The sequence below is a fragment of the Lytechinus variegatus genome, chromosome 15 (assembly GCF_018143015.1).
Source record: "Lytechinus variegatus isolate NC3 chromosome 15, Lvar_3.0, whole genome shotgun sequence".
Classification (NCBI taxonomy): domain Eukaryota; kingdom Metazoa; phylum Echinodermata; class Echinoidea; order Temnopleuroida; family Toxopneustidae; genus Lytechinus; species Lytechinus variegatus.
In genome coordinates, this window is record NC_054754.1 from 5,198,994 (window position 1) to 5,213,865 (window position 14,872).

Here is a 14,872-nt window from a genome sequence, read left to right on the forward strand (position 1 = left end):
AGAGTGTGCATGATCAATGCATGTAAATACGAATCGCATCATATTTCAGAAACCTCAACAAATTTCACGTATGAATCAATCGAGTATACATGCACAATCAAAGTTCTGCGATTGGGATAGTTTTAAATATATTTTAATTGGATAGTGAGATATTCAATAATAAAGGACTGTGACCGACCGTATTAAGAAATCAATGAGTATTCAATACATCAACGTTTTTCTATATTTTCCATTTTTCTTTTCCTCATTGTTTATATTAGATGCTCCACTTTTCTAAGTTCATAGTTCCACCCGACAGGTCACGGGACATTTTTGCTCATGATGATGTGATATGCTACTCCATTGTGAGGAATCAAACACAACTTCAAGGTTGATCTTGATCAGAAGGCTTAATTAAAGAGTTGCCAATTCGCAGATGGTTTATTGTCACCTCGGCTCGTTGTTGACGAGATCCCACAACAAGGAATTTCGTCTTGTCCTCATTCATCTTGAGATAGTTATTAGACAGCCATTCCTGAAGCTCAGCTACACAGGATTCAATGCGCTGAAGCCCTTCAGGTGCAGACTTACACATTTTAATTTAAAAATGAACAATCGTCATAGTGGTCGTTACTCTAAATGTTATCTATAGAATAATATTGCGCATTTGCAATTGCCAAAAGGCAACCCATTTGAATTTAATTTAGGTATTGAAGGTTCAACTTTCCGGGGATTTAAGAGGGCTCTCGCCGTCCTTTCAAAGATCAACGTAATGCATGCAGCGTTCAGTCATCAACCGTTCGCACAGTGTATGCACACCTGGGGGCGTTTCATCAATATTTTCGTTCGACAAGTTGTCAGATCTGACCACTTTCCTGGATTCTGATTGGTTGAGAAGCACTGTTACTATAGTAACTGTCGGATAAAACAGGATTTGTCGGATAAAACGTCTTACAAATCCTTTCATGAAACGCTCCCCTGCACAGTACACATACGTTGTGCTGCATTAATCAGGCTACATCGACATTGGTCCAAACATCTAATGACGTCACTTCATGTTGCAAAAAGGAGGCAGAGCATCCGCGAACTAACAATCTTCTTGAGTAGGTGTGCCAAAAATCTCATGAAACTTGAAAGAAATATATGATTTTCTTGGGAAAAAACATCGGCCAGTTATTTTCAGATTAAACAAAGACATGGTGCCCATGCTGTCTTCGCACCAGTTCGATTCGGGGATTTTGATGAAAGACTACATTTTGAGGCCGTCACATGATATGCCCGATATTCATTGTTTCCCACCATTTTGAGTCGGACTTTTAATGAATGAACATCTTTCTTTATGTCCTACGTAAATTAAACCATGTATGCTGATTGGACTAAATAGCATCATGCATGTGACCAAACATATTCTCACTATTTTACGATGTTGAAAATGAAACGCGCACTGAAGAAAATTTATTTCGTGATGTCAATGATGGAATAGTGCATTATTCTATCATTGACGTCACAGATCATTGAAATAGATCGATCATCGACACATGCAATCTCTCGGGCGCGCCGGTCAGCGATGTTACTCTACCGGGCAAGTCCCGTGAAGGGACGGCGCAGGCATAAATCCGAGTTCCGCTGAGCGCGTGGCTTCAGGAAAAGTAGATTAGTTAGCGCAGCGCGTTGTCTATAATTAATTAGTTCAGACTTGAAAAGGATGAACTATACGTACGTGTACAAGAGCTAGAATGTCAAGATATCTTGTTCTTATCAAATGTCGGATATAAAATAAATATACCGGGCCATTATTTCGGAAGTATAGTATACAAATATGACGGGTTTCAGATAGTGCAGTGGAAATATTTTGATCCGAGGTTGGTTCGGCAATCACTATTTTTCCCCGAGGGGCGTGAGCCCCGAGGGAAAATAGTAACTTTGCCGGACCAACCGAGGATAAAAGATTTTCACTACACTTTCGAAAGAAACGACCGATATATTTGTTTTTAATATACCCCTTCCATATTAAAGTTTGAGCGAAAAATGTTGGTAGTCCTAATTGGCACATTTCCATAATCTGGACAAAATCTTTATCGGCTTCGCTTCAAATTGAATTATCATCGGGTAGCCGGTTCCTGACTAGACTTCACGCGGCTACCGTCGGGTCCCATACAAGCACCACTCAAGATGGTTTTCTTGCGCGGCGGCAGTACCGAGATCGATCGTTAATAATTCCCCCGATCGGTTGTGAAGGTTGTGAACTAATCCTGCTGAACTAAAATCAAGCAGCCCGAATCATTCGATGATCGAATGATGGCCATCATTAATATTATTTTCAGCATATGGATTCATTATAATCAAGCAAGACGCGATTTCATATTGACATTTAATTATTGAAGGCTTTGTGATTCGTCAGATAGCCCCGGGGGGCCACTTACATTGACGAGTGGATACCATGCGCGACCAAAAATCACGTATAATAAGGATGTCTTTTTCAAGATAAGGCACGTTACGTACTGAACGTGATAAGGGTGTTAAAAACACAAAAATAATGGGAAAAGGGTATTTTTTCGCTAGTAAAGTTACGTGTTTAGGGTCAAATTTGCGGGGATAAAACAAAAAAATAAATGCTTTATAAAAGATGTCCTTTTGCCCCAATACTACGTGTTTAGAGCCCGATTTGCGCGAGGTGTTGAAGGTGGGGTCGTGCTAAACCAAATGAAAACCGATGACCGAAGGACCCGTGACATAAAACTAAAATATTCCTGTACTTGTTTAGGGGTTCATTTCAGGGAATATTTGCCAGGATCATAATTTTGATCCCAATTCTTGATAAGGGTAGGGTTTCACACGCCAATACTTGTCAAGGGATGCATTTTTCAGAATATGAAAATTTCGTGTTAAGGGTGCTTTTCGAGACCCCGTGGTCGCGCATGGTATCCACTCGTCTATGGAAGTGCCCCCACCCCCGGGCAGACAGAATTGAATTCGTTGAATTCGGTGAATTCGTCCGTTGTGCCCGAGTGATTGCGTGGTTTTCAGTCGGACGCAATATAATAAAAAAAAAGTATATTTACATATTCTACTCTTACGTCACGAACTATTTTGATGCATGCACAATCACGATATTCTCAGTTGATATTGCAGACCGGAATGACACAAAATCTTGTAGCCTCGGTTTAGCTTACTGCCTTACTAAAAGTATTTTATTTGATCACTCAATACTAAATATACATTAACATTCATATAAAGATATATAAAAGTTGCCCTGGTACAAAATGGACTGTATATTGTATCACATTCAAGTTATCACATATTCACTTGGCAAAAAGTGACTTTAACAAATAATGTTCTCAGTCAAATGGTGTTTCCATAGTAAAATATCAAATAGTCATCATACTTCGTCAGTAAAAATGGTGGGGAAATATTCCCTAATACCTTGAAAATGTTTTTATAAGTTTATCTTTTGAGATAAAAGTTTTCGTATATGAGAAAATTCCAATCATATACAGGCAACATTTCATTTTCATAATCTAGAGTAGAATCGTGATGTTCACAGATAAAACTCTTTGACAACAAAATTTGCTTAATATTTAATCTTCTTTAAAGGTCAAGTCAACCTCAGAAGAATGTTGATTTGAATCAATAGAGAAAAATCAGACAATCACAATGCTGAAAATTTCATAAAAATCGGATGTAAAATAAGAAAGTTATGACATTTCAAAGTTTCGCTTATTTCAACAAAATAGTTACATGAACGAGCCAGTTACATCCAAATGAGAGAGTCGATGATGTCACACACTAACTATTTCTTTTGTTTTTTATTGTTTGAATTATAGAATATTTCAATTTTTACGACTTTGACGATTAGGACCTCCTTGCCTGAAGCACAAAATGTTAAAATAATGGAATTCCATGTGTTCAGTGAGGAATGAAACTTCATTTCACATGACAATGACGAGAAAATAAAAATATTTCATATTTCATATAATAAATTACAAAAGAAATACTGAGTGAATGATGTCATCAACTCTCTCATTTGGATGTAACTGGCTCGTTCATGTAACTATTTTGTTGAAATAAGCGAAACTTTGAAATGTCATAACTTTCTTATTTCACATCCGATTTTGATGAAATTTTCAGTGTTATGTTGGTTGAATTTTTCTCTTTTTATTCAAATCAAGTTTTTGTTGGGGTGGACTTGTCCTTTAAGTTATGCGACTTCACTTCCGAAATCAACAATTCATTTCAAATGTACAAAATAAATTGAGAGAAAGCAACTTTTGTATAATCCAGTGCATTTTCAAAAAAAAAAGGGTAATCCAAAAATAGGGGGGCCAATATGCAAAGATTATTTAATATTAGGCTACAGAATGCGAATGGAAAGTTCCTTGAATTTTCATTGATTACTTATAACTCTTCTTCTTCCTTCATACGAGATATCATATTAAAGCTAAGTGAAAGAGTGGCGAATCAGACATCCTGTATGACTCCGGCAGATGAAGTCAAAAATATGTTTTATGTAATTGCAAGTGCTGCTGAGATGGAAATCTCAGATGCCAGCCAGCTGAGTGATTCGTTTTTTAATTAGTGGACATATATATCAACTTTCAATGACCCTTTTATTGCAGAATCATGTTAATAAATGCAACGCAGAAAATGTTTTTTTCTGGCCCTGCTGTGATACCATTCACCCATTTCAGAAAAAACTTGAAAGGATTAAATCTGTACCTGTTGTCTTCAATATTGAATTTTCAGTGGTTTTCAGATACAAGAATTAATGAAAAGCCAAGATTGCTCCTTTCATATCAAACTTGAATCAGATTTAACTCTTTGCCCGTTTTTTTCGACTAGAGTCACATTCAGCAGACTGCCAAGTTCGACTCAGAGAGCATTTAAGGTCAAGTCCACCTCAGAAAAATGTTGACTTGAATCAAAAGAGAAAAATCAGACAAGCACAATGCTGAAAATTTCATCAAAATCGGATGTAAAATAAGAAAGTTATGACATTTCAAAGTTTCGCTTATTTTTAACAAAATAGTATGAACGAGCCAGTTACATCCGAATGAGAGTCGATGATTTCACTCACTATTTTTTTTTTATGGTTTGAATTATACAATATTTCAATTTTTACGAATTTGACGATTAGGACCTCCTTGCCTGAAGCACAAAAAGTTAAAATAATGGAATTCCACATGTTAAGGGAGGAATGAAACTTCATTTCACATGACAATGACAAAAGAGAAAATAAAAATATTTCATATAATACAAAAGAAATAGTGAGTAATGTCATCGGTTCCTCATTTGCATACTGACCAAGATGTGCATATAACAGTTTTGTGAAATTAAGCGAAAATTTAAAATATCATAACTTTCTTATTTTACATCCGATTTTGGTGAAATTTTCAGTGTTGTGCCTGTTTGGTTTTTCTCTTTCTATTCAAATCAACTTTTGTTGGGGTGGACTTGTCCTTTTAGTTTTGTGTGCATACCCCGCTGCATACACATGTACACGATAGTGATGTGTGCATCTCATTGCCTACTGTGTACACATAAAGCTTTCCTTTACACTCTTCACAATAAATAAATCAAAACATATTGTGAGCTGAATGAGCATAGTAAAAAACAAAAACCCTCTTAAGGTTGCACCTTGCCATTAATGTGATGGGGCAAAGAGTCAATAATGATTTACAATCAAACCTCAATATTTAAATTACATTAATACTCATATGAATAGTAGGCCTATAAATATGATAGAGATAACTAACACTGAATAAAAACATAAAATACCAAACAAGGTGTGAAAGAAAGGGGTCGTATGTATTAAAAATCATGCAATAATATGAAAGCATACATCATTATTATAAAATGTTATTTATAAAATTGTAGAAAGCATGGGTAATGAAATGAAATATTCCTAAATTTAAAAAAAAAAAGACATTTTACTTAAATCAGCAAATAGATTAAATTGACTTCAGAGACAATTTATATATATATATATATATATACACAAGCACATTAAAAAAGATTTGATAGGCTTTATCATGCAATGTCAATTTGGTGTGCAGTTTATTTTTTGGGTGTTGTACTTGAGATTCACTCTTAATTCCGAGGAGCTAAAAATAATCCAAATAGGCTGAGGATAGTGACCAGCACAATATAAGACTTAGATCTAAACCTTGTGAAGTTAAAGGTCAAGTCCACCTCAGAAAAATGTTGATTTGAATCAATAGAGAAAAATCAGACAAGCACAATGCTGAAAATTTCATCAAAATGGATGTGAAATAAGAAAGTTATGACATTTCAAAGTTTCGCTTATTTTTAACAAAATAGTTATATGAACGAGCCAGTATACATCCAAATTAGAGAGTCGATGATGTCACTCACTATTTCTTTTGTTTTTATTGTTTGAATTATACAATATTTCAATTTTTACAAATTTGAAGATTAAGACCTCTTTGCCTGAAGCACAAAATGTTAAAATAATGGAATTCCACATGTTCAGAGAGGAATGAAACTTCATTTCACATGACAATGACGAGAAAATGAAAATATTTCATATTTCATATAATAAATTACAAAAGAAATAGTGAGTGATGTCATCAGTTCCTCACTTACATACCGACTGAGATATGCATATAACTGTGTTGTGAAATGAAGCAAAACTTTAAAATGCCATAACTTTCTTATTTTACATCCAATTTTGATGAAATTTTCAGTGTTATGCTTGTTGATTTTTTTTTTCATTTTTATTCATATCAAGTTTTTGTTGGGGTGGACTTGTCCTTTAAATATAAAGGCAAAAGATTTGAATTTGAATATTTTTTAATCTTGAAAGTTAGTCCTTAAGATTAAAAATAAATCCAATACTTGGCTGGTCACTACTCACAGGTATTCTGGATTTATTTCAAACCCTTGGAATTCAGAGTGTTATATGAACCACACCTGTTTAACTAAGTAATAGCATTCAAATCTTTATTCTGAATTCATAACTACCCCAAACAACAAAAGTAAAATGCAAGGAAATGAACAACCCATTTAAGTCTTTTTGAACAAAAGAAAAACAGAACATTATCCAACTTAAGGCAACAAGGCAATGAATATTTGAAAGAGGTGTTCTAAAAAGCAAATTTCAAAATAAAACAAAGAATTTAAATATTGATTAAATGTATACATGTAACATTCTAGACAATGGGAGACATATTAATAATATATTGCACTAAACAAACTCTACAACCGTTCTTTCAGAGCAACTTCATATAAAATCAAAATTATTTTCTGTAGGTGAAAGCATAAATACAAGAACATACCTTTTCCCCAATATTTGAAGATTTTGGACAATGAAAAAAAAATGATTATCAAAATTCATAATATGGTTGAGAATAGTTCAAATTCAGCTACATGTAAAATAAACAGAGCGATATTGTAATTGCTATTGAAAAAAAACATAATTCGACTGTCTCACTTAATGCAATTTTTTTCTCATAATTTGGCCTTCTTTTTTTTCTGCTCTCTTCAGTGAACAACCATTATAAGCACAGCTCGTTTTAAGCTACATTCAAAGCTGGAAAATGAACTGGTAAAGTTGCTATTTTAATAAACCATTCAATGAATTGGTCTACGAAATGTACATCTAAAATTGAGAACATAACATGTGTGTGAATTGCAGCATAAGGTAATATGAAATGTTGTTGTTTTCTCACTCACTCAAATCTGATTGCTTAATATGCCCACTGATTGTATGCAGTATAAGTTTTCTACCTGACATTGATTTTACTTGATTTGATATAATTTGATATGATTACTGTTCATTTCAATAAATTGCATCAATATAACAACTCATTAATACATGTATATGCACGTAATGTACCTCTCTGCATTTCAAAGATAAAACACAAGTAAGGTCTTCAAATACGACAGATTTCTTACTGCTTTTATAGTGCTTACAAAAATAACAAATTAAAAAGTATTGACAGTGCAAAAATGTGCATGTTTGAGTAGTATCAAATAAATTCATATACTAGTATCAAAGAGACTACCCTGATATGTATTGAAAATTGTACGTTTTATACCGCATCAATCAAATTGATCATTGGCCCATTTCACAAAACATGTTACAATAATAAATTGCAATAACTGTTAAAAGCTACTGAAATCATTCAATTTGATTGGCTGCCAGTAAACTTGTTGTAGAAAATTGAACATTTATTATTTTACGAGGTATTTATGAAACAGGACTCATATCTATCCACATCAACAAACTGAGATTCAAGTTTTTTTTAATTGTCTAGAGTCTAAAGCCAAGTATTTCTGAGAAGCATAGTCGCTAATGTGGCCGACAAACATAGGTCAACTTTTGATATAGGCCTACGGTATATTTCAGAAAATACAAAGTAAGTCAAGCCGAACTACAAAATTCAAATGTGTATACTTCATGTTGAATGGCTCTAGGGTTTACACAAAATTGGAATGGCAAGAAGAGGGAGCATCATATCCCCTCCCTCTCGGGGGGCCACGGAACTGTTTTGAAAGTAGAAGGGGGGGGGGCTGACCACACAAAAACTCACAATCAGATGTTCATTTTGGGAAAAAAGTGGATGGCTGAAGCCCCCCCCCCCCATTTCTGCAGTCCCTGCCTCTTCATTCTACATCCTTATTCCTGACCTATTTTCTTATCAACTGCAACATATTTTTTATCCAGTCTGTACATACGACCGATTGCTATGTCAGAAAAACATCAGGAGCTATAAATTTATTACAAAAACCATTTCCTTGAGAAGGTTTCTTAATTCTAATTTTGATATATTTGTGAACCAGTTACCTGCATGGGTATACTTTTCCCCATAATCTACATGTAGATATAATGTTGAATAATGTTATAATTGATGTTTATTTTAAAGGTCAAGAACATGATGTTTAAAAACAAAACAAAAATAAAACCTGGAAAACTTCATCTCAGGAACAGCTGTTGCATGTTAATCATTTGCCATTGTACACATATCCTTCACACCACATTGAGCATTTTACTCCTAGGTGAAATTTCAAGTATGATTTCAATCAATGTTTCTCCTACAAATCATATATACGTGCTTGTCCAAACATATAAAGAGAATAGTAAGAAAAATAAAGTGTTTGTATCCTGCTTCAGCCTAGCTACCATCCTTCATTCTTACTGCCTGTGTGCCTTGCGGGAAGAGTGGGCAATTTAAAGTCTCTGCCACCAAATACTGTACTGAGAAAAAAAATTCCCTTGCCTTGGTGCAGCTTTTTCTTCATTTGCCATTGAAACAGAGAAGCGACGCTAGACAATACATATAAATTGAACTTTTGTATACAAATAGTTTTGTGTATACAAAATGTGACTAGTTTTCTTATAGAACGATTACTAGTAAGTGATGTTTGTTACAAACGTCTCTTGGCTATTGCATTTCAATGTCATATGGGCAGCATTCCTCTTTCATATCTATAAATGTACATGTAATATGGATAGAGGTCGTAATGGTATCCTTCACTGATTACTTGTATATTATGTCAAAAAAGGTCACGACCTTAAAAATGTGTTGTAACTATCAAAACGGAGGTCAGTGGTCATCTGAGGTCAAAGGTGTGCTGCAAAAACTCCGGTGTTGATTTAACACCAGCATCGAATCTATATATGTCCACGCCAGAGAAGTATTGAAACACCAGTTTGGAATCAAACCGATGCTGTTTTGATACTAATTGGTGTTGTATAAACACCTATCTGGTGTTAGACCAAAACCAAACAGGTGTTGTTTAACACTTCTCTGGTGTGGACATATGGATTCCAGGCTGGTGTTAAATCAACACCGGAGTTTTTGCAGTGTGATGTTCATTCTAGGCAATGTGATCGAATACTATCTAAGAGGTGCTACAGTTGCACCAACGAAACTGTCTCCGAACAGACAGATGGTACACCATTCAAGATAACACAATTTCTTTGATCGACCTTGGCCCCGTCTTACAAAGAGTTGCGATCGATCCGATCAATCACAGCTATGGAAAGCCAGCAACATCAACATTTAAAGATAAAAGACAGTAGTTGCAGCAAACAATTATTTCATGAGAAAGTCTTTTAAACCAAGGTTAATTGTCAAAATAATATCATACATCTAGATCTGGTATATTAATGTAAAATTATCTTTGTAGAATTATGAAATCTTAGCCCGAAATCGATAATTCTGATGATCACTAACACAGAAAAGCATATGTGTGGCAGTGTATTTACATTGCTTCGAAAATTACCTGATATTTAATGCAATTCCGTGCTTATTTTGCTAATTTCTCAGCAATTAGGCATTTTCTTTCAGAGCTATTTGGTGGTAATTTCATTAGATTCTGTTGGAACTCATTTCGAAATGGGTACCACAACAAGTATTTATCTTGAAAATGCATGTTTGTTCAAAAAAATTTCTAACTATGACGTATATCCATACATTCATCGTTTTCTTAAAAATTCAGTGTCCATCTCTTCGTTTACAAAGGACATTGTGCAAATTTCCTGTAGAAAAAAATTAGGGCATGGATGGATTTCCATAGAGTTGAGGCCGATTGGATCAATAGTAACTCTTCGTAAGACGGGACCGGCCGGAAGTCGGTTACGTTGGTGTAACTGTTGCATAAGAGGTGCTACAAAGTTACCATCTATTCACATGCATTAAGATAATCAGTACAAAAGGCATAGTAAACTGTACAAAATTTGAATATACATACATATATATAGTTCACATAAATTGCATATCAGTGGTGTACAGTACATACATTACATCAATCAATTTACAAATAATCATATTATTTCATGCACTGTATTTAGTATCATTTTTACATTTTCAATAGCACCATATTGGGAATAATTTCCCAAAATAATCGAGAAACATGTTTTTGCCTTTTGAAGTCCAACGCTTCTTTACTGTCAAGAACCCCCCCCCATTGAAAATCAGTTGATGATATTAAAAGGTGGAATATACTATATATAATTACACATTATCATATATATGTACAGTACAAAGAGGTACTATTTCCATGACATATCGGTTGCATTTTTCAAGGCCATATGTCATTAATTTCTTAGTACTCAATACGGGAACTCAACTGTAAAGAACATGGTAATTCAATATTCCTCTTGGAATTATGAATTCAGTTGTAAATACCTCATGTAAAAAATTGAAGAATTGTTCGGAAATACATATATTGTGAAGAAATTCATGTCTTTGGTATTCACAAATGCTTAAATACATGTATGTGAAAATGTGAATGGCATTGAAATTGCTTGAACAAATGTGTAGCTATACACCGCTTGCATGCCTACACAAGTGCAGCATTCCAAATCCTATGTTTACAGATGTGTTCATATTGATTATCATATTCATAACTTTGTCAGTTGTAAAAAATCAGTGACCAAATGCCCTCCATACATGTATGCCTGGAAAATTGACTTGACACATGTATAAAGGAAGACTGAAAATGTCCTCAATGCTGAAAATTTATAATTTACAATGCCAAATGTGCAATGCTTTTGAGAAAAGATTAGTGATATCTTTGAAAGTAGAATCTATATAAAATAGGCACCGGTGTCTTACTGTAGAAATTCATAGGTATTTGATTGATCAAAATAAATGGAGGTGCTCTTTACAATAGAGATACACGTGTATGTATATTGTCCAAAAGTGAGGTCCAGTTAGGATTAGTTTTATGACAAACAGGTCACACAAATTAATCAACATCAAGGCCCGAATTCACAAAGTTGGTTTTGAAAACCAATGGTTGAATCCGTGGTTTATGCAGATTTCCTGTATAACTCAAGCTTAATTTAACGTGTATCGGGCGTGTGTATAAAAAATGTCCAATGCTAATGCGCACTTTTGTCACAGTGCGCCACATGAAGCCTATTACCATGGTTAGATACGCTCTTTTATTCATGAGTCTACTGATTGAAGATGCTTCATAATGATTTCATACAAAATACTTTGAATTGCATAAAACAAATGAATATTTCAATAAATATTTCAAATAATCATTTCTTTTCTTTATATTTGGTTGGGTTTTCTTAATGTTATTATATACATTCTGTTGTTATTTGAGAATGGAATATCATGTTATTGTATGTTATGTGTTCTTGGAAATTAACATAAACATTCAATTGCCCACCATCCTTCCAGTCCAAAATCTAACACTGAGCTTCAGACCCGAGCACAGAAAGGAACTTAGTAAATATTCCCTTCCCTAATATTGCTTCGAAATATGTCATCTATTGGAAACTCAACATCAAATTCAACTTTTGCGACCTTTGGCATCTATCTAATTATCCATATCGTTTATGCTCTTTATGTAAATAGCACTATATGAATGCAAACTATTTCAACTTTAATATCTCCTTGTACTTTTTTCATTTTCCTACATCATAAATGTAATCATTGTTATTACTATTTGTCATGTCTTATCATGATAACTATCTCTGTATCACATAATCATTTTGTCATTGCTATACTTATATACTTTTCTGACAAACAAGGGTAAAAATAAGCAAATTATCTCATGGTATTTCTATATATATTTCGACATTATAAAAACTACTTTTCAAAAATGAAAATTTACAACGTTAAATACTACTTATAGTATATTTCCACTCATGTTTTACATATTTTCTAGTATTCATGTGCATGCATACTATCAGCAAAAAGTTAATATTTCATATGAGACTGTACATGACGGCTTACATCTAAAGAGCTAAAATACAGAGATAAAAATCTAATTTGTATATCTTTATTTCAAATGAATTGTTTTCTTAAATTATTCCAAAAAGATGCTACTCAATCCAAAAAAAAATCAGAATTGTTATTTAACCCTATCTTAACTAGGCTATTTCAGACAAAGCATTTACAGGGGGGGGGGGTTCAATACCCCCCCCCCTTTCAGGTCAAATAAGGGTTAATATTTTCCATGACTTAAATTTGGTTTCTGCTACAATTTTCATACACAATAAAAATGTCCTTCATTCAAAACATGAAAGAGCGAAAGTTAACACGACCTTTAAAACCTAAAGATGCAAAAAAAAAAAAATTAACCTACTCTTTGGTACTGAAAGGTGCATATCTTTAGGCAAAAGCTATGTGAGGACAGGAGTATGCAGTAAAAAAATCTTCAGTTATAGGGATCGTTTCACCTTGTTAGGAGCTGATTTTTAAAAAATTCTCAAACTAAGATGAAACATGTGTATGAGGGCCTGCATTTATTCTCAAAACCCTGAAACAGACCAAAATATAGGATGAAACACTCTAATTTAGAAACAAGTAGCAATTTATTAGCCTGACTTTGAGAACCGTCTGTAAGACGCATTCAACTATATGCCCAGTTTTCTAAAATTGAAAAAGTCAGTTGGCTGTGATGACTCCCTTCTGCTGTGTGTATCTCCTATACACACACTATTATTAGCTGCACTGAACATTCAGTTTACATGTAGCTTGTACACACTGTATGTATAATGTAGGTCATGCTGGTTTCATCTAGAGTTTATGTGTTGTGTTGCACAGATTCGCTCTATACATATAGTAATTGAAACCAACCCCCAATTATTTTCAAACTTTGGTTTATATCTCAAAAGTTTTCAAATATTTAGATATGACACTTAGAAACTTTTGGGATTGTATTTTTACACTAAAAGCCCACCTTCAAAAACTAAAATAAGAATTTTCTGAATCAGAACAAAGTGAAACAATCACTTTAAATGTGAATTGAGAAAAATCAAACGCAGCTTAACTTTCATCCAATCAGAAGTTTACATTCTGTTTTGTGTTCAAACACAAGTTTTTGCGCAACAGGCCCTGCAGGTCACTTCAAAGATGAAGGCAAGAATTCCAATTCGCAGAGAAGGGATAATGGATACAAGACTCACCAGGTACGCTTCTAAAACACCGCATCGCACCTAGCAAGAGAATCAGAGAATGGCCAGCAAAAAAACTAAGGAAGCTTCAGTGCTTGGCTCTTCAAACCTTGTATCCCAAAATTTAAAACATTTTTAGGGCAGCTCTGAAAAGGATGGGTTTTAGCAATATGGAGTGGTGGCAACATCATATTGTCTGAAAACAAGTCTCCTAATTCTTGTAGAGAGCTCTTCTTAGGCAAAGGGGTGTTGCTACTTATGTCAAATCTCTAAAATCAAGCTATATCTGAGGTGTCCTAAAGGAGAATTTAACTCTGAAATACAGTGCAGCCTGTCTGTAGTGACAATCCAGGGAAACGCTACATTTGGCCTTTATAGACAGGTAACTGCTATTGGCAGACTTTTCTCCAAACATTCTGCCCCAAGGGAATCACTTGAAGTGGTCACTATAGGCAGGTGGCTGCTTTGGAGGGAGGTCTACTAACACAGGTTTGACTGTATGAGGTTTTATGACCCCAGCAACGACTTGTACTTTTGCCTCAATCAAAGACAAAAGGGATTATTTCATATTACAGGTACAGTACTCCCTAGAGGACTTTGGCAAGTGAGTCAGCATCGGCTCCATCAGCTGCGGTAGGGTCATAGTCCAAGGCAGGAGGACATGGGTGACCGAGGTTCCGCTGGGTTCTGTGGAGCGGAAGGGACGTAGCAGGCCCGATGGGAAGGGGACGGATTCTCCCTCATCACCTTCTCCTGGTCTCTCCTGATCCTCTCCACGAGGGCATGCGTTGCCTCCTCCACGTCATTGAATATCGGGACGCGCTCGCGGCTGGCGACGTCGGCAAGGTACTGGCGCCCTCTATTGTAGTCCTTGACCGCTCTAGGAGTAAGCTGGTGTTGGATAGACAGAAGGTAAAATAGAAGGTAAGACTCAATGGAAATTACACTGCTATGAAGATACTGGATTAAGTCTTCACTGAAATAATGGAATCTTAAAAAAAAAAACATGAG

The 14,872-nt window shown here is 34.8% G+C and overlaps 1 protein-coding gene across 2 annotated transcripts in view; it reads right to left on the reverse strand.

Moving 5' to 3' along the window:
• Nucleotides 1-14,272: 14,272 nt before the first annotated feature.
• Nucleotides 14,273-14,872, reverse strand: part of LOC121428834 — a 30,556-nt gene continuing 29,956 nt past the window's right edge. For both annotated transcript variants that reach the window (XM_041625700.1, XM_041625699.1), the window contains exon 14: nt 14,273-14,752. In XM_041625700.1, coding sequence (XP_041481634.1) covers nt 14,501-14,752 — 252 coding nt within the window. In that variant the 3' untranslated portion in view covers nt 14,273-14,500. The remainder of the gene's footprint in view (nt 14,753-14,872) is intronic.